Source organism: Pollachius pollachius, assembly GCF_949987615.1.
Source record: "Pollachius pollachius genome assembly, chromosome: 13".
Lineage (NCBI taxonomy): Eukaryota > Metazoa > Chordata > Actinopteri > Gadiformes > Gadidae > Pollachius > Pollachius pollachius.
Genome location: NC_136946.1, coordinates 19,802,602 through 19,822,601, shown reverse-complemented (window position 1 = coordinate 19,822,601; position 20,000 = coordinate 19,802,602). Strand labels below are relative to the sequence as shown.

The 20,000-nt window shown below is 46.7% G+C and overlaps 4 protein-coding genes across 5 annotated transcripts in view; 1 reads left to right on the top strand and 3 right to left on the bottom strand.

Moving 5' to 3' along the window:
• cd164l2 (CD164 sialomucin-like 2) overlaps window positions 1-709 on the bottom strand; it is a gene marked incomplete at both ends in the record, with an annotated part of 2,060 nt that extends 1,351 nt beyond the window's left edge. Inside the window, 2 exons of the mRNA XM_079749864.1 lie at window positions 163-249; window positions 628-709. Coding sequence (XP_079605990.1) covers window positions 163-249; window positions 628-709 — 169 coding nt within the window. The remainder of the gene's footprint in view (window positions 1-162; window positions 250-627) is intronic.
• Window positions 710-3,660: 2,951 nt separating this feature from the next.
• On the top strand, window positions 3,661-4,653 carry gpr3 (G protein-coupled receptor 3; the record flags this gene model as incomplete). Its single annotated transcript, XM_079749863.1, has 1 exon — window positions 3,661-4,653. The coding sequence occupies one exon, from the start codon at window positions 3,661-3,663 to the stop codon at window positions 4,651-4,653; it is 993 nt and encodes a 330-aa protein (XP_079605989.1).
• Window positions 4,654-5,989: 1,336 nt separating this feature from the next.
• wasf2 (WASP family member 2) lies at window positions 5,990-15,511 on the bottom strand. Of its 2 annotated transcripts, none has more exons than XM_079748806.1 (9): window positions 15,379-15,511; window positions 14,127-14,298; window positions 13,650-13,784; window positions 12,921-13,074; window positions 11,692-11,809; window positions 11,229-11,350; window positions 8,949-9,101; window positions 7,725-8,206; window positions 5,990-7,347 (listed from the first exon to the last, which is right to left on the bottom strand). In XM_079748806.1, exons 2-9 carry the CDS (start codon window positions 14,257-14,259, stop codon window positions 7,190-7,192), a joined length of 1,455 nt encoding a protein of 484 aa, XP_079604932.1. In that variant the 5' UTR covers window positions 14,260-14,298; window positions 15,379-15,511; the 3' UTR covers window positions 5,990-7,189. The 2 variants fall into 2 exon arrangements, with proteins under 2 accessions (XP_079604932.1, XP_079604933.1); XM_079748807.1 differs by having other exon boundaries at window positions 7,725-8,203.
• A 794-nt stretch (window positions 15,512-16,305) lies between these two features.
• The window catches only part of LOC307085270 (putative methyltransferase-like protein 24), a 4,278-nt gene continuing 583 nt past the window's right edge, over window positions 16,306-20,000 (bottom strand). Inside the window, exons 2-5 of the mRNA XM_079749973.1 lie at window positions 18,880-18,972; window positions 18,265-18,404; window positions 17,600-17,876; window positions 16,306-17,051 (exon numbers count right to left, since the gene is read on the bottom strand). Of these exons, the coding sequence (XP_079606099.1) occupies window positions 16,746-17,051; window positions 17,600-17,876; window positions 18,265-18,404; window positions 18,880-18,972 (816 nt within the window). The 3' untranslated portion in view covers window positions 16,306-16,745. The remainder of the gene's footprint in view (window positions 17,052-17,599; window positions 17,877-18,264; window positions 18,405-18,879; window positions 18,973-20,000) is intronic.

The window sequence follows — 20,000 nt, the reverse complement described above, 5'->3', positions numbered from 1 at the left end:
TGTGTGTGTGAGAGAGTTTGTGTGTGAGAGAGAGTGGGTCTGAAAGAACGTGTACATGTGTGCGTGCATGCATGTGTGTGTGAATGTGTGTGTGTGTGTGTGTGTGTGTGTGTGTGTGTGTGTGTGTGTGTGCGTGTGTGTGTGTGTGCATGTGTGTGTCACCATTGGGACATAGCCTCCAGATACAGCCGGTCAGGTTAAGGATGGAATCTCCGACACACATGTCACATGACTGGGCCTGAGAACAATCTTAAGGAAAGATACAACATGATCAGTCCTCAGAAATCATACCATTGAAAATATACATCAACACAATACACTCAAAACCATTGAACATATATGAAAGCATTTTATAACAACACTTTGAGTTGTTGAGCACAGAATTAGATGCAATTACATAAAGTTGAAGTGGCCCTTTTTGTTTTTTTACCAATGATGCCGAAAGAATAAATGAGGGTTTATAGTATCCACTAATGGGATACACATTATATCTTTCTTAATTAAAACATGACGTTGGACCAACAGATTTGACCAAACCACGAAGGTGTTCGTTGAGTAAAGACAGAACAAAAACAGAACAACAAAAGATCCCAAACACACATCCCCGCAGAGCCAGGCAGTGCTTACCCGACTGTGCGTACACGGCGGTGAGCAGCACCAGGAGCAGCAGGGTGGAGGAGCACACCACCTTGGGGAAGAGCCTTCGCATGCTGGCAGCCACAGGTCTCCGGTCAGTTCACTCTGAAAACCAGCCACACACAAACAGCCTCCGAGATGGACCAGCTGGGGTCACACGCCAAACCACGCTCAATAAGTGCTGTGTCGGTCCCTCGGCTCCAGCAGGCGGGAACAGGAATGGAGTGCTGGGTTTCTTGTAAAGCTTTAACCTCACCCAGGATCCAAGGAGTCGATAATGAGGGGAAAATGGTCCTGGTTCTGAGAAAATCTAGAGAGGAGGAGAAGGGGAGAGCGAGCGAGAGAGAGAGAGCGAGAGAGAGACAGAGAGGCACAAGAAGGAGATACTGAAACCTGTGGAACATGATCTACACCCAAACTTGGTTACCTGGCAACCCAACCTGCCCAGCGCTGCCCCCTGCTGAAACACACACCACCCATGGGCCGACTGGGTGCTGTTTACCCCTACTGGCTGAGGACAAGAGGGAGAGGGCCCCACATATACACTGTCACTGATATTACCCGCATAAAACAAATTGCAGTGGGGTTTATATAAGTCCGAATAAGTCCACGTTACACAAGCAGCCCCTCCTCCACTAAAATAAATATGTGGGTGATACAGTCCGACATTATTTCCATCGGAATTATCACACTGATACACTCACATATTGATACATACGCTGCCTGGTCGTATTTGCAGCTGCACTCACTGCTCGTATGTGCGGTCTAAGCGCTCGTTCATTATTTAGATCAAAGGGGGATGTTCCGCAGTGGGCTTTCACGAGCATCTCTCGCCGAACGGATCCTTGTAATGAAGCTATGGCAGCCATGCGCTACCTCGTTGCGGCTCGCGATTCGGTTTCAAAATCAATGCTGTGTCAATGGTGACTAAGTTGCTGATTTAGCTGTAATTTACAGCGCTGATGTTTTCCCGCTCGGAGCCGTTTAGTGACGTATGCTGCCGTTTATCGGCTCCATTTCCTACCGAGCTGTACCGGAAACGTGTTTCCTTATATGGGTTCGTGGTGCGGCCCCCCCTTCCCTGTCTCGGCATTGAGGCGCTTCGCCACGTAGCTAGCACCCCCCCCCCACACACACACACACACACACACACACACACACACACACACACACACACACACACACACACACACACACACACACACACACACACACACACACACACACACACACACACACACACCCCTGCACATTATTAAGCCAGGGAAACCGCGAATTCCCTGCCGCCCACTGCTGTTGTAGGAGAATCCACGCCGTTATCAAACAGCTGCCGACGTGTTTAGGAATTGATTTGTGTCGTATTTTAGGGAAGCCGGATTATATTGGACCAGTATAAGACTCGCATTTGCAGACTGTGGGAATTCGAATCAGATTTGGTTTCATGGGCGATTCATCTCATTCGAACAGAGTTAGACATACACAAGTACAAACATTCCCGTTTGCCTCGTTTGCGATGCTAGCCTCGTCTGTAAGCACCAGGCGCGTGAGTCATGATGCTGCGTTTCAGCACCTCGGTCAGCGCTCGAGGTGCGATCGCCTTTTTAGAACCCACGTAACCAGCACAGCACGCGCAACTTCCTCCCAGAGCTTGAAACATTTGACCTTCTTTTGTGCTACTCTTGGGTCCTGTAAGGATAGAGAGAGGAAGAGATAGATAAAGAGAGAGAGAGAGAGAGAGAGAGAGAGAGAGAGAGAGAGAGAAGGTGTGGGTGTGTGTGTGTGTGTGTGTGTGTGTGTGTGTGTGTGTGTGTGTGTGTGTGTGTGTGTGTGTGTGTGTTTGTGTGTGTGTCAGTGAGGAAGATGCGTGTGTGTGTGTGTGTGTGTGTGTGGGGGGGGGTCTATTAGCGGCTACTATTTACAAGTAGTATAGGAGGGAGAGTGAACCGCAGTGGGAGGGGCTGAGAAGATGCCGCATTTTTCTGAATGAAATTACTCCATCGGCTCCCCCCAGACTCTCATCCTCTATAACGGCACCTCATTGGTCGAGCCCCTAGCCACTGACGTCACGTAGGGCTTTCATGAAAGAGGTGCCCTCGCGCAAGAGACACAGTCTGCCTTCATGAGCGCTCGGGATATATTGAAGATATAAAAGCGGCACGCGGTTAAATGTTACTCTAACTCCAACGAGGAATATGAATATGAAGACGAAAGGACTAGTAGCCGTTATTTGAATAACCCACACGCATCGTACAGCGGACAAGCATCACATCTGGGAGGCTTTAAAGAAACAAGGAATTTCCCCTATATTGGAAGATCCCAAACAAACTGTCCTGCTGTCTTACATACTTTACCACAAGAAGCGAAACATACGGTAAGATTTACATTTGAGATTCTTTACGTTGTGTGTGTGCCTTACGTAAGCTGGCCGGCGGGAGCGTGAGCGCGTGCGTGAGAAATCGGGGCATCCACTATGCGGTGCAGCGGACCTGCAATCCGGTCCTCACACAACGGCACGACTACGCCGGGTATTCCCCGATCACCAGACGTTGAGAGACCAGAGAGGAACATATGTCTCGAACGATGAGCTGCCTCATGTAGTCCTGCAAGAGCAGTGATGCTGGTCATTTAAAACCACGCAGCCTTCATTCGTTCATAATTTGTTGCCTGTAGTGTACATTATCATCAAGTGACGCGTCTTTACCAGGTAGAGAAAAGAAAGTAGTTATATTTCCTACCTATTATTTAATATATCCAAAACAAATAAAAAACAGAACATGTTTAAGTGAAATGACTGAGCTCAGTGTGGAGTACAGTTACACCGTTTGAAGTGCTCCTTTAAGCCGATTGATTTTGTCCGGTCAAAGCTAGCATCTCCTTATTAATACAACACAAAAGGCATCCCTTTAACACAATAGCTTCTAAGAATAGGCCAGCTGTGTGTGTTAGTAATAAAACTAAGATCTTAACCTTTCTCATCTTGCTTCCCCTCGTTCAGGTAGTCAGTGACGACCCTGTGAGCCAATCATGTTCTTGAACGCCTCTGAAGCGGCCTGGGAGGAGTCTTCAGGTGCCGCCTCCCTGCTCTCTCTGGACCAACCGGAGGACTCCATACCGTCAGACATCCCGCCCCTCAGCGTGTGGGGCGTGGCCCTGTGCATCTCGGGAACCCTAATTGCCGCCGAGAACGCCATCGTCGTGACGACCATTTTGGCCACACCCTCCCTGCGCGCCCCGGTCTTCCTGCTGCTGGCCAGCCTGGGGATGGCCGACCTGCTGGCCGGCGTCGCTCTCATCCTGCACTTTCTCTTCCTGTTCTGCCTGCAGCCCAGCCATTGGTCTGAGCTGCTGACCTCGGGCCTGCTGGTCACCTCCCTCACCGCCTCTCTGTGTAGCCTGATGGGCGTGGCTCTGGACCGCTACCTCTCGCTAAGCCACGCCCTCACTTATGGGTCCAGCCAATCGCGCCGCCGCGCCGCCATCCTCCTGCTGCTGGTCTGGTTGGGCGCCGGCGCGATAGGGGCGGGGCCAGCCATGGGATGGAACTGCCTGAACGAGCCCGCCTCCTGCTCCGTGGCGCAACCTCTGACCAGGACATACTTGTCCCTGCTGTGCGGGGGCTTCCTGCTCATCGTGGCGATCACCCTGCAGCTGTACGCCGGGATCTGCCGCGTGGCCAGGCGCCATGCACACGCCATCGCCACCCAGAGACACTTCAAGCCCGCCCACCAATCGTATGCAAGCAAACACAGCAGCGGGCGAGGCTTCTCCCGGCTCATCCTGGTGCTCAGCGTGTTCGTGGGCTGTTGGATGCCCTTCTCCATCTGGGGGTTGCTAGGCGACGCGTCCAGCCCCCCGCTGTACACCTATGCCACCCTGGTGCCAGCGGCCGGGAGCTCCCTGCTGAACCCCCTGCTCTACAGCCTGAGAAACAAGGACATCCGCAAGGTGCTGCTGCAGGCCTGCTGCCCCCACAGATGCACACACAACATGCACACACACAACCCCGTCGACGTGTAACACCCACAGCCCCCCCCTCTGAACGGACCAAGTTACACAGACCACCTTGAAGATGCCAAAATGCAGAAGAAGCGCAAAGGCTGCCAAACCCACACACGCCTCCACATACACACATATAAATACACATACACACACAAACGCAAGCCCCCACATAAACACCCACCTCCACACATACACACACGACCGCAGCCACAAATACACATACACACACACATACACACAGAAGTTGTATAAATGTACCAGAGAAGATGAAGTGTGTGCCTGCAGATCCCATGTTAGCAGAACGTACTGTGCCACAATCTTGGCTGGAGGAGCACTCTGGCTGCCCCTACAGAGACTGAATGTACCGTCTCTTGTGTTCTTGTGCCTCATTCACAATCAATTGTAACTCCCCTGGACGTCCAGGATGGAGCAATCACGGGAATCAGCAATCTCGTCTATAGCGGAAAGCACCCCAATAAATCGTGTATGGTATGGATAACGAATTGATCATCTTTAGCACTTTAAGATAGGACAGGATGTTGGGATTCAAATGCAAGCCCTTAAACATTCTCTGGCCTAACATACTCTAATGTGACATGTTTGATGACCTGAAGAGGTCGAGTCTTGTGTGCACCAATGCCTATTTAAAAATGTCCTACGACCTGGGAGATTCTATTTTGCACATGCTATCAAAGGCACTTTTAAAGTTTGTGATCCTATGTTCCTGTTGCACAACCTTTTTGAAACAAATGATTTTTTTATAAAGATGAATAATAAATGTGAATTTTTCTAGCAATCCACGTCAGAGTCCTATCTTGGTTTGTTCTGCTCCCGGTCTGCTTGTCTGTCTTAATCCAGTGGAGCCCCAGCAGAAGCTGCCCGCGGCTCTGAGCGTTAAATAATTTGGTGGTGAAAGGAAAGGTTTGGTGGAGCTCGGGCCCCCTCCTTCCGCCCCAACACGCGCCCTGTCGTGTCTGGTTATGAGGAGCTGACATAAGGAGGATAGGAGGGGGGTTACATAAGATGGATCCTCCTCCACGTGTGCTCATGTCCTGGCCCACGAGGAGATTCTCCCCCTCCCTTCCTCCCACCCACCAAGCAGAGTCCGCCACATGGGAAACAACACAGGTGACATCCGCTTTGAAGATAAATCAAGGGTATTTATAGGAATAATAAATAAAAAGACAGATTCTCTCGTACATTATTTGATTCGATACACCGAATCAAATTATCTTGATTTGCTATACCGGTTAAGGAACCCGTCTTTAAATTAATCATGGTTTGATCCATTACTAAGGAGTTGATACTGTATGCATCATAGGAGGCCTACGAAAGGATTAAAGAAAACTAAATGTTTAATCCATTTTGACTAACTTTATTGACATGTTTATCATCGTAATTTACAGAATGCATAGGCGACTTGAAGCAGAGTTGTGGCTAAACATGCTGCTTGATTGTGGCTTGTATATTAAAAAAAGGCAAGATATATAATTCTAACAAAAGGCACTTGGTCCAAAAAAAATTATTGATCGGGCATAATTACAAAATAAAGGCACTTACTAAAATGGCACAGGAATATGTTTTGGAATAGGCGAAGCAGGGTACATATTATTTTACATGGCAGAAGGTGAACGTGTGGCTATAGATACCCACGAAGAGGAGATGACAACCGTCTTCATTCACACTGAACTCTGTAACATGAATTCATGAATAATCAGGGATCATTGTGTGAAGCAATCCGAGTCAGCAGTCCCGGTGACAGTCAACCCGCCGCCCCGCTATCGCCACACCCCCCGAAAGGAAAGGAGCACCACATCCTCATGGCAATTGTTCCCATGACAACCATAGACGGAAGGAAATAGAAGTGTGAAAGAGGAGTAGGGAAAAAAAAAAAAGAGTGTTTTGGTCTTAACGAGATTGTGTAGATTAGTTTTTGCCATATGAAATACGAAATTACATGAAACACAAACCACAACCGTATCAATCAAACTACTATATGTTCTAGTACTACCTAATGGCCAGTGAAACAGTAATAATGTTGGCAATGTTTCACAGAATAAAAAAATGGTGTTTCCATCAAGAACATATAAATACTGAATTTACAGTATACTGTTTGTACATAGAGTGGCAAAACAAAATGCAAAACGTAAGCAGGTTGCTTACAAATGATAAAAAGGGAGGTTGGTTATATACGTGTCTATATATAGGAAATACTAGATCACTTTGTTTACACATGCACAAACTCATACTTTAAAGCTTTATATATATATATTTAGATTCTCCACCGGTAGTAGCATTGTGCTGGTAATTTTAATACATTGCTCACCGTAATCTCAGAAATTATACAAATAGAGAAGTATTTGAAAGTGTCCCACTCTCGGATCTTCGGAAAATGTAGACACACACACACACACACACACACACACACACACACACACACACACACACACACACACACACACACACACACACACACACACACACACACACACACACAGTCGGGTGAGGAGACGAATGATTAGGGGGGAGTGGGGAAGGGGCGGGCAAAATCGGATCAATCGGACCAATCGTCGTCGTCCAGCTCTGAGGAGTCGTCCTCGCTGTCGCTGCACTCCACGGCGATGCGGCGGGACAGGATGGCGGCCACATCGTTGGTCACGTCGTCTCGCTTCTCCTGCTCCCTCTGCTCCTCCACCTTGCGCAGGTTGAAGCCTGGGGGGGGGGGGGGGGGGAAGCCATGGAAAAGTTAACCTTAAGACCATAATAATACAAGAAATGGAACTATTGACGTGGACACATTATCTTAGAGCAAGAGTTCTTAAATGTTTTCCTTCCGGGACCCCAAAGAGAGTTTCAGTGTGTCTGTGGGACCTGACTGTAGACATTGTGCACACCAGAATGGGGATCCCTTTGTCTAGAATGTGCAGAGGATCTGAACACCGGTGCGCCCACAGCGCTCTGTGCACCGTGAGGCCGCGCCCCGCCTCTAACTGGATCACAAGCAGACTCTGGGTCCTGAGCCAGCTCAAGGGCTCCGGCTCTGAGCGTGCGGTGCAGTGTGCGGGCACCGCAGAGGGCAGGGGCTGTACCTTGGCGGATGGCCTGGAGCAGGTCGCTGTGGGCGTCCCCCTCCTCCTCCTCCTGGGGCGGGGGCTGAGGAGCACCGCCGGACGGAGGCAGAGGAGCAAACCCAGAGGAGGAGGGGGGGGGAGGGGGGCCGGGGGGAGGCGGTGGAGGGGGTGGCGGCGGGGGGCCTCCGCCCATAGAGGGTGGGGGAGGTGGGGGAGGCGGGGACAGGGAGGTGAAGCTGGGAGGGGGCGGGGGAGCAGGGGGTGAGGGATAGGCATTGGGAGAGGAGGAGAAGGGCGGGGGGGAGGGCGGGGCATCGAACCCAGGGGGAGGCGGGGGGATTCCGAAGCCGCCGGAGACGGGAGGCGGGGGAGGCGGGGCGGGGGGCGGCACGAGGCCGGGCCGGTGGCCGCCCGTCTGGGAGCCCATGGGCGGGGCAGGTGGGGGGTGGGTGGGGCTCAGCACCCCGGGGCGCTTCTGGGTGGATGCTCCGTCATAGCTGCTGGAAAACAGAGCGCACACATCAGACCGGGACGCACGGCAACGGGGTTGAAACTTATCGTTCAACCAGTGCAGATTTAATATTTCCCGACCCAGCAAACTTGCCCTGATGCAGTTGACGTACGCTACTCTGTCTTCCGTATAAAATCGCGTCAACAACAACAACCACAACAACGATAACAACCCCTCCTCGATTCATGCAACGTCAAACTAAAAACAAACAAACATTGTAGAATAACCCGGGGCATCGACCCAGACGCTCCGCTTTCTCTTCAGGACATCCCGGAGAGCAGACATTTCATTTGCACCCGAAATCCGACTCTGAACATGAACAAGCTTTCGCGCTGACATGACACCCTCAAAATAACTGCTGAGTCATCCCGCCCTCTACACCATATTATGCGAGCCTTGTATATTATGGTGTAGCTCTGTGCTACTACTTATAGCTCTGTGCTACTACCTATAGCTCTGTGCTACTACGCATAGCTCTGTGCTACTATGCATAGCTCTGTGCTACTACTTATAGCTCAGTGCTACTACTTATAGCTCTGTGCTACTACCTATAGCTCTGTGCCACTACGTATAGCTCTGTGCTACTACGTATAGCTCTGTGGTATATGCTATGCTCATCTTCTTCGATAGCTGTGACTGTGCGGAGCCAAAAGGCGGGCAGAGTGTGCGCCTCGTGTTGTTTGTTTGCTGACGTCGTTGATGCTGTGGTGAACCTGGAGGAGGGGCCTTACCTCATGTCAGGCGGCGGGGGCAAGTCGTCGTCGTGCAAGGGGGACATGGGGGAGCCGGGCTCGTAGGGGTAGGAGCTCTGGTCGTAGCCTTCAGACGTGAAGCCTTCCCCCGAGCCAATGCTGCCGTTCAGGTTCAGCCCCTCCGTGGAGTTCCTGGAGACACAACGGTGGCGTCAGTAACAGCACGGCGCACACGCCTTCCTCCAGCTCTCTGTGACACTATGGCCGTCCACCAAGGGGACGTTCCACACAAACACCTGGAGGACATTTGTATAGAAGGGGATTTGAAGTCCCAAGCATACGGGAAAGGGTGGTGTTTGTATCATTTTAACTTAAACATCTCTTTTAACACAATATGTACAAGGTGTACAATGTGATTCCAGCGGTTCTTTGTTACCCTAGCGGTTTAACCAGACATGTGTGCTACTAAACTTCTACTACTTATTTTTACCTTGTTACTATTTTACTAGGGTTGTAAAATTTGCTCGATAATAACGCAATCTTAGTTTAATTTGTTTAATAAAAGCTAGCGCACACTTTTTTATATTTTCACTGTGATTTTGAAAGGTTATGCCCACAGAACCCACTCTCCCCTCATATCAGAATTCATACACTTTTAGTTCCACTTACTTTACATTCAATAACACTTGCAGTAAGTAACAGCCTGTTTACAATTCCCAAATCTGTGGTGCTTCTTATTTGAATTAAACTACACTTGAAGTAACTGTTGGTTTACAATTGTACAAAGTAACTGCCTGTTTACAATTCCCAAATCTGTAGTGTTCCGTAAATTTCATATTCAACCCACACTGATTGAGTCAATAAAACTCCCTCAAGATCACTTGGTCTAGTTTTTGCTTATGAAGTACATTTGGTATGAATGATAATGTGTCATTCCATTTGATGCCCTCATTTAACTTCAATTGGATTGGATTTAAAATAGAATTTAAAAATGTTCCATTAATTGTGATTTAACTCACCAATACTATGCGATTAAAATGTGTCATCGTTTGACAGCCTTATTTTTTTTTACATATTATAATTTGTACTTATCTATTTACTTATATTGTATTGTTGCTGCTATGGGGCTGTTGAACCAAGCCTAAGAATTGTACTCTTGTGTACTTGTACAATAACAATATAACAAAAGCAATTCTGATTCTGACCAGGTGGCAGCAGCTCATGTTTGTGAACGATTCCAGTGGCATTCCACTATTTTGTATGACTGTATGACTTAAGTCTGTTATTCTGTTATAAGACTTTACTCTGAGTCCGTATCCCCACAGCAGAGGTCTTTGGGCTCTGCGGCTCAGGGCTGGTTGGTTCGTTGTGGTTCATACGCGGTTAAAAAGGAAAGGAGCCAATGTCAGTAAGAGTCACAGCTCCCAGATGCCTTAGTCGTTAGTAAAGGGCCAGTGCATATGACTTGCTTTGCCCTTGGACCGAACATGACCATCGACAAAAGAGTCCACCATATTGTAATCATAAGCAAACACGTAGACAAACATTTTCTCTTACGCAACCTCTAACGAGTTTTGAGTGACTTTTGTGTTTGGATTTCGTTCCTTAAAATCCACCGTTTGCAATAGCTTTCTTTCATTTACGGATTGGTAAGAAATCCTGACCACCAGTAATAAAATTTACTTTTGTGATCAATCACAGGTATAATGCGGTTAAAAAGGTGGACAATAAAACATCCTGGCTACTTTCATAGCCCGCTCGATCATCATCTTCAAAAACTGGTGAATGTATAGCTCATCCGGATTGGTTGATTTAAACATGGGTTGGTTGTGTGTTAAGACATTGGTGTGACTAAAGGGCTGATTATGGTCCCCCATCACGCAACGCAAAGATCACGCAGACGCTTCGACGTAGTTGTGAACCTGTTTTGGTTCTGCGTCGGGTTTTAGTGAATGGACAAATCACAGCCCTTGCTGCTGCGTCGCCTCAACGGTAAGTTTCAATTTTTGGGAGGCGCACGTCAGGCCCTTGCGGTGGACGCAAGGAGGGTCCGCAAGGACGTAACGGATCCGTAACTGAGCTCATGCCTTCCAACATTCTACCACACCTAACGTCCATGTGACTACATGTTTACAGTTGGGTAAAAAAAATAAAAGTATGTCTCTATAAAAGAAGGATGTAAATTTCCCATGATTTTCTAATTATCCAAGACAAACGCACGCTTGTTTCTTGGAATTCTCTAAACAGAATTGAGGGATCCGAACCCTTTGGTGAGCCCTGTTGGGCTGAGAGCCGGTATCCCTCTGCCCCCAAACTCACGTCAGGTCATTCTTGGGCACAACAAACTCCTCGCCCATCTTGCGACGCTCCCACTCGTCCTTCCTGGTCTTGATCTTACGGGGATTCAGGGTCCGCGGGTTCAAATTGTCCTTCTTCTCCTTCTGCTCAGAGGGGGAGTGGGGAGAGAGGGTGAGGGAGACATGGTAGGTGAGCAAGAGAGGGAAAAATGGAGGGAAAAAAAGAGAGAAGAGAAAGAAAGGAAAAATTAGGAAATGACAATGAAAAGTGATAGAGGGATTTATAAGTGCTTTTCCATGCTGTGCACACATATGGTTAATGACCAGCGATCACTGACATTCAGGAGTTGCAAATAAAAGCAGCCACCAGACACATGCACACGTGTTTGAGCAGGTGTGGTGTATGGTAGTGTGGTGTATGGTACTGTGGTGTAGTATGGTGCAAGGTAGTGTGGTGTGTGTGAGGGGGGTTGTGCTGGACTCACTCTGTGCTTGCGTCTCTCCTTCATGATGTCTTTGGTATCCTGCAACATCTTCTCCTTCCACAGATCAAAGAAGTAGGACGGGTCCGTGTAGAACTTCAACGCCTCCCTCCCGTCATCCCTGCAGGCCACCACACACAATAGTCAACATCCCGCCTGTGTGTGTGTTTGTGTGTGCGTGTGCATGTGCGTCTGTGTGTGTTTGTGTGTTTCACAGATGTCATGAATTAACATGCACCAGACAACCTCAGATCGATTCATTTCTCTATTAGGATTAATTTATGATTCATTCATAAGTTAGTTTATTAGTTGTCCCCTTAGGGAAATTCTTTTTCACAGTTTCCTTCCCTCATTTCTCGTCATAGGCACATAAGTGTTATTAAAAGGATAAACAGAGATATCTGTATCGTCCATTAACTTACAGAATGACACTGGCTTAGCGCCATGTGAGCGGAATGAACTTTTAATTGCTTCCCAACGAGTTTGACTTATTAAAAACCAGTGCTAGTAACCACGCCGCTGACGGATCACTCTCTTTTTTGACTACTCAGCAGCTCGGAGCAGCGGATAATATAATTGCGCAATCGGCAAATCACATGTAGCCTAATAATCACAGTGCCAAAAATAATGCCAAATTATCTGTGTGTTTGCTGACAAACACAATCGTGTTGTACTGTTACTAGCACTCGTTTTGAAAGAGACTATTCACAATCTTGGGAAAGTTGTCTTTGTAGTGTGTTCCCCTCCCATGAACACGGGCAAGGCTACCGTAACTCAGCAAATAATGAAAGTAACGGAAAGCAAATGCTGACCCAGGGAACTCCTCCCCTGGATGCACATGATGAATTTGGGATTTTAACTCGTCTGCATCTGGGTAAGTCAGGCTAACGTCGATGTACAGATATCTTGACGTACCCTTTTAAGGGTTTTTAAGAGTTCTTCCCTTAGACGTCACTTAGATTTAGGAGTCTGTCAATTTATAACATATGCTGTCAATAATCTCAACCTCCACCTCAACTGTCAATAATGGTGACATTTATTTCTGAATCTGCATTTCTTCAGGTCAATTTTATTGTGCAGTGATACATATTTTCATTTCATTGCATTTCATTTTCTACTACCGTCCAATATTTGCTGCTGTGACATCGAAGCCTCCCGTCTGGGATTAATAAAGTAATCATCTTATTCTATGGGTTTCTCTGGGCTCAAGTGTGTGTCTCTGGGCCCCTTACCGGTACTGGCTGAGGTTGTTGAGGGGCGGGGGCTCGTCGCAGGTCTTGTAGGTGTCCTGGACGGGCATGGGCAGGGAGGGCCGGGTGAACATCTGCTGGTCCTGGGTCAGGTTGCTGCGGAAGGCCTTGCGCTGGGTGATTGCCTGCAGGGACACTGAGGGAGACGAAGGGAGGTGGGGGGGGTCAAGAGACAAAGGAAGATCAAATTTACTTGGTAGTGCCACGCAGGAAATGTGTGTCTCACAGCTGTCAGTGAAACTTAAAAAGAAAATGCAAAGAACTGCAAAAATGATCTACAAATAAATGGAGTTATTAGATATGAAATATAACCATTGATAGGAGAGATACGTAAGCAATAAGAAAATAAATTGGAGCGAGGGTAGATATATTATTGATGTATTAATGGAGGCAATGGACAGATTTAGATTTACCTTATTGTTCTGTTCGAGGTAGCAACACAAATTAGGACCATGTTAAAAAATGACAGCACTTACAGTCGTCATCGTTTTTTTCTTTGCTCTGGTTTTCCAGAACGTCATATATTCATAACTGACATCGCCTCTCAATTAATTGTTGTTAATGAGGTTTTGACTCTCTCTCTCTGTGTGTGTGTGTGTGTGTGTGTGTGTGTGTGTGTGTGTGTGTGTGTGTGTGTGTGTGTGTGTGTGTGTGTGTGTGTGTGTGTGTGTGTGTGTGTGTGTGTGTGTGTGTGTGTGTGTGTGTGTGTACCTTCTTCCTCTTTGGGGTCCAGTTGGGTGACCTTGACCTGCAGGCGATCCACCCTCTCACCCAGCGTGTTCACCCGTGATGCAAACGCCTCCGCCTGGACAAACAGCTCCCCAAATATGTCCTCCGCATACTTACCTAAACACAACCACATACATGAATAATGGACACACGACCGAAGTTAAGGCTAATGAACACATATAGTCAATAAACACACATGAATAATGTACATTCAGACAGAAGTTAAGGCTAATGTATACAAATAGTCAATAGAGACACACACACACACACACACACACACACACACACACACACACACACACACACACACACATTAAGGCTAATGTATAAAAATAGTCAATAGACACAGACAAACACACACATCAATAATGTACATTCATACAGAAATTAAGGCTAATGTACACACATAAACACGTAAATACATACACACACACACACACACACACACACAAAACTCACTTAGGCTGCCGAGCTGTCGGATAATGTTTGCCAGGCTGATGTTGGTGACACACTCCAGCTCGCTGCGGACGCTTTCGGGGAGTGTCTGGCGACACACATGCCTGGGCTCGATGTTCCTCGTCACCAGAGGCATGGCGGATAGAGGGGCTTAGTGTTCAGTGGCTCCTGGGCCCTGTAACAAGGAGACACACACACATAGGGAATTACTTACTGAGGTTTCCAATGTGAGAGATGTTCTGTATAGAGGAAGGCAAAAGCCTTCATGTGGTCGAGGTTCCTCAAATACACTCATGTGACCGGTCAAGAAGTAGACACCAGAATACCAGACAAACTACTAAAGAAGCAGAACTAACAAGGAGCCTGTTCATTGGGGTAGAGTTTTCAAAACCGCGGAGACAGCAATCACATTATGAGATTGTCAACGACTTCTCAGTGACAAGCTGCACTCTGATCCGAGGCCATAGCCTACTGTTGCATTTATTGCACACAGTATTAAAAATACTGAGACGCCTAAACAGACGATCATTTTGTAGATGTGCAGTAGAATATGATTGTACAAAAAGGGCACACAAATTTCAATGAATTCGTGCCAGAGAACCACAGGACCATTTGTGTAACCCTTTTGTACCCTTTGTCTTTCAATGGGAAACATGACTGTGTAGCTGTACATTGTTCTGTAATCTCCCAAGAAAAGATCAGATCCAATTTGGTTTTAAACACAAACAAATTCCCATATAGCTTGGCAAAAGTGCACTATAGGGTAAGGTTTCTATTTGTGGTCTCCTAATTACAAGCTTCTGAATGATACCAGTGAGATCATAGGAAACACGCCGTAAGTGCTCAGTGCTTACCGTAGGTCCTACATATGAGCCGATGTGTATCTATAGACATCATTAATATCCAGCTGATTTTAACCCAACATGTACATATGGTTAGATTGTTGTGTCCTACTGTAAGAGCCGTATGACGGTAATGCACAGGCCAACAGCCGGCGCGTCCAATTATTCCTTTAAACGAGTTAGCCTACATTTAACGTTACGAGAAAATACTTGTTTCGTGAGCGATGTAAATTATTTATTGCCTCACTCTTAACATTTTAGTAGGAGAACGGTTGAATAAAACTTGGGTTCTTCGGCCTTGTCAGAGCAGGAAGTAACTTGACAGCGCCTCTGATAGGGCGTAACGCTACTCGTGCGCATACCTAAACGACATATGCGGTATAAAACCCACCCGTTTAACGCACTGTACTCACCGTCAAAACGGAGAAGTGTAGGATGTATCCAACAAGTGAAGTTGTTGTTTTATCTCAAGATTCCTACAAGAAATATCTGGCGCTGCCCTATCCACGGAGGAACCGAAGACTGAAGAAAAGGACCAGATTTCCGAACTTCTCATTGGTCCAAGGCTTGTAACGCTACATGCCTATTGGTTGCTAGGCCTGTCACGCAGGTTCCAAAGACAGGATATGGATTTTTTCTTACGTAAAAATCGCAACTCCACCCTGAATTGGTGTAAACATCTGTCCGTAATTTGCGTATCGCAGGGTGGAGCCAGAAAGCGCATTCTTCACCGCGCTCCAGCGGGTCTCAACTCAACCGAGGAATGTGTTCGTTCAACATTTGTATTTACCCTTGAATTATTGTATACAGTCTATGAAACCTTCTTTAATGACAGTATATGTGTTGATATAAAATAAAGAATTTCGTATAATATTGAACAAACGGTTGTTACAATTATGATATTGACTTATATAATATTTGATTCCAAATTTATTTCAAAAGTGGTGTTGTGTTGTTTTTATTGTTAATCGTTTGAACGGTGTCTTTATTTTTTAGATATAAATACATATCAGTCACTCACACATAGACGCGTAGGCTACGTCATTCACTTTTGCCTACACAAATACACATAATTGTTATATAATCACTTTCAAACCTTAAATATATCAGTATGAGTACAAGTTATGTGTTTCAATGAACAATTATAATCCCCAAAAAAACAACCTATCAATACAAAATATTTTATTGCAACTAAAAAGACAACATTCGACAGATCACTTCACACAAGGACCGCTTGCAAATTCCAAGGACATTCAATAAATCGTTAAATAGGTCTTAGTTTGCCTTATAAATTATTCGAAACATCTGTAAGAAGTCTTAAGAATAGAAAATATGTGATTTCGAGAAAATAATTCAAGGTCTTGGTTGTAACTCTAAAGTTCATTCGAAACATTAAAAATAAATCTGGTATTTACGTTGCAACATGAAGATCCACTTCTCGATTAAAATAGCACTATCTTAGTTTTAGCGCCATAGTACAAAAGGTCCCAACGTCGGCACTGACAAACACAGTAGCTATATGTATCCTAAGTGTTGTTAAAAAACTACTCATTACCACTAGATGGCATTGTAGAACATATTTGGATAACTGTATGCTTTGTGTCAATTGAAAGAGCAGTGACTACTTTGTCTTTAGGAAAACTATCGTGTGTGTGTGTGTGTGTGTGTGCGTGTGTGTGAGAGAGAGACTGAGTGAGCGAGATGAAGAGTGAAAGAGAGAGAAAGAGAGAGAAAGAGAGAGACAGAGAGAGAAAGAGAGAGAGAGAGGGAGAGAGAGCACTTAGTTTCCCATGTTGACCCAGCTCAGGGTATAGGAGCTGTGTGCGCTTGCTGTAGACTGTTTAAGGACGCTTCGACCCTCTCCTGGCGAGCTGTGGACAAGTTGAAAGCCGGAAGCCTTCAGCCCACGCAGAATGCTGAACCAATAGCGGACAACTTCTTCGTTGGTCCCGTCCACCTCAAACCCTGCCCATTGCAGGTGCACCGTGGCAACAAGATGTTGGATGCTCAAGAGGGTTCCTTGCTCCATCCAGTTCTGGAATATTCTCCACTCAGCACTGAGCAGGTCGGCATACAGGAAGTCCACCTGAAAAAAAAACATCCTGTCTTATTTCAAAATGACCTCATGCTGTGTTTGATTGGCTATCATCTCTACATGAAGAGAAATAGTTAGATATCAAAGAGATGAATGTATTAGGTGCTGAAACACTATCGGTTCAAATACAAGGTCGTAACTACAGAACACAACACATAGTATAAAAAATATTGCAACAGTAGCTCTGGAGAACTGGGAATTTATGCTACAGTAATAGGCACATTCCCTATCAAGTAAACTGTTACCAAATCACAAGTGGGTTCTCAGACAGAGGTCCTATGAGGGTATCTGTAGTAGAACTGTGGGCCCACAGTGCCCTCTGGTGGTGACAGGGACTCAAGTTGTTGCCATGGCAGCCAGAGATGGCGCAGAGCACTGTTGCTATAGAAACCCGCAATTGAGGGAGCTTTGTGGGTAGGGAGGGTTGAGATGGGGGTGGTGGTGGTGGTGGTGGGGGGGTGATAAGGTATATTTGTTTGGCATTGTATATGTGCAGACGGTGCCTATGCTTCCATCCATCAATGTGTGTGTGTGTTTACCTTGTGATGGCTGAGTGCCTGCATGGTGTCTCGCAGTGTTTGAGAGACACTACCCAGGATGCCCCTCTTCCTGCGCGTGCCTTTACGCAGTGATCGCCACTCCAGCCACATCTTGTGGTTGATGACCACGCCGCTGCCTCCGTCGTCACCATGGCTACTAGCCAAACTGTTGCCAAGGTGACCACCAGATGCATTGGAATAGCCTGGATCAAATCTGTGGACTTCGCATCCCAGCCCTAGAACCGTCTTTATGAAGTCTGCATCACCCCCATCCATACTGTAGAGAGAGAGAGAGAGAGAGAGAGAGAGAGAGAGAGAGAGAGAGAGAGAGAGAGAGAGAGATGGAGAGAGAGAGAGAGAGAGAGAGAGCAGGCGACAGAGACAGATAGAGAGAATGACAGAGAGGGAGAGAGAGTCAGAGAGAGAGAATGTAAGAGAGGTAAAATTGAGTGATGGGGGAAGGGAAGAATAGGAGATGATCCAACAGACAGACAGTCAGACAGTCAGACAGACAGAGAGGCAGAAATGTGATTCTGAAAGCTTATTGAATACATGATTAAAATATGCATAGCATTTTTCTGCCAATACTGGGATGTGATGTGAATGCATAAGCACAGCAATGGAGACAGGCATACATTTCCTCGTATGTACACACAGACACACACCTAAAAGAGTACGCAACACATGTGTTTTTTTCTGCAGGGAGTAGCCACTCCTCTGCACACAGGAGCCAGGGGAGATCAGGAGATCCAGAGGCCTGGGAAGCCTTGGACTCGCCTGGAGAAAGCACCCTGCTACAGTTCACCTGAGTGAGAGGAGAGATGAGCAAAGATTTGGGGAAAGAACATGCACAAAGTAAAATGTGTTAATGGAGTGTTTATTTTAATTGGCTGATGTTTTCTAAATCAAAATGTATTAAGTAATGTCACAAATGCCATTTAATGTTCAACAGAATTGTGTTGTTTCAGATCAAAGTCATTCAACATTGTGATGATTTAATTATCCTATTATTCCCTCACTCCTGCGTATGTTCAGAGCTGTTCTCTGGTTTCTAAACACTGTGTAAAATAAAATAAAAGAGCCATTAAACAAAACATGAATCACGCCTACCTCAGATTTCATGACCCTGCACCAACTCACGACAAAAAAAAGCATATTACGTTGTTTCATTCAAGTTAGGTTTTGCCTCCAGGATATGTTGATTCTAATAAAAGCTGAGTCATTTCAACCACAGTAGTAGTACTACGGTCCTACGGTAGTACTACTACTAGAGTGTGTACCTGGGGACGGCTGATGAAGGGGAGGATGCGGTTGAGCTCGGCTGTGAACGAAGGCTCCACAGCAGCCCAGGACTGCAGCACGAAGCCTCTGGCCTGCACGCACACACACACACACACCACACACACATGCACATTGACGTACATAGGCACGCACACACACACACACACACACACAAACACAGAAAGCATCAAACACACACACACACACACACACACACACACACACACACACCACACACACACAAACACGCACAAGCACACGCACACACACACACACACACACACACACACACACACACACACACACATGCACATTGACGTACATAGGCACGCACACACACACACACACACACACACAAACACAGAAAGCATCAAACACACACACACACACACACACACACACACACACACACATCCAGATGAGCACCAAGGATGTATTGATTCTGCAGGCATCTAAGAGGTGGGTCTCCTCAAAGGATCCCCGTCGCAGTGGGAGATGAGGTCAGAGGCAGGGGCAAAGTGATGTGCTGGTATGACAGGAATGTGTGTGTGTGTGTGTGTGTGTGTGTGTGTGTGTGTGTGTGTGTGTGTGTGTGTGTGTGTGTGTGTGTGTGTATGTGTATGTGTATGTGTGAGTGTGAGTGTGTGTGTCTTTAAGGCAGATGAAAAAACAGGTCATGGGCTCTGACCTCAGTATTGCCTGAAGTAGAAACACACAAACACACACACACGCACGCACGCACACACACACACACACACACACACACACACACACACACACACACACACACACACACACACACACACACACACACACACACACACAGAGACAGTAACTATACTCTTACATATAGTCAGACCCCTGCGGTTGCCATGGCAACATTTAGCAGAGGGAAGGGGAGGGGGGCTGCTGGTGATGATTCACAGGAGTCTGGGTCTGAGTCAGAGGAGTTTTAGCCCTGGGCTGAGAGAGAGATTTGAGGGGTGGGAGGTGGGGGATTGTGATTGGGATATGCGGACAGACAAGAGGACTCCGAAAAACATAAACACTGATAGGCTAGGGTCTGGCTCTGTTGGAAGGCCGTCTGGCTGATGGTGAAGAGCGATATAAGACGGAGGGA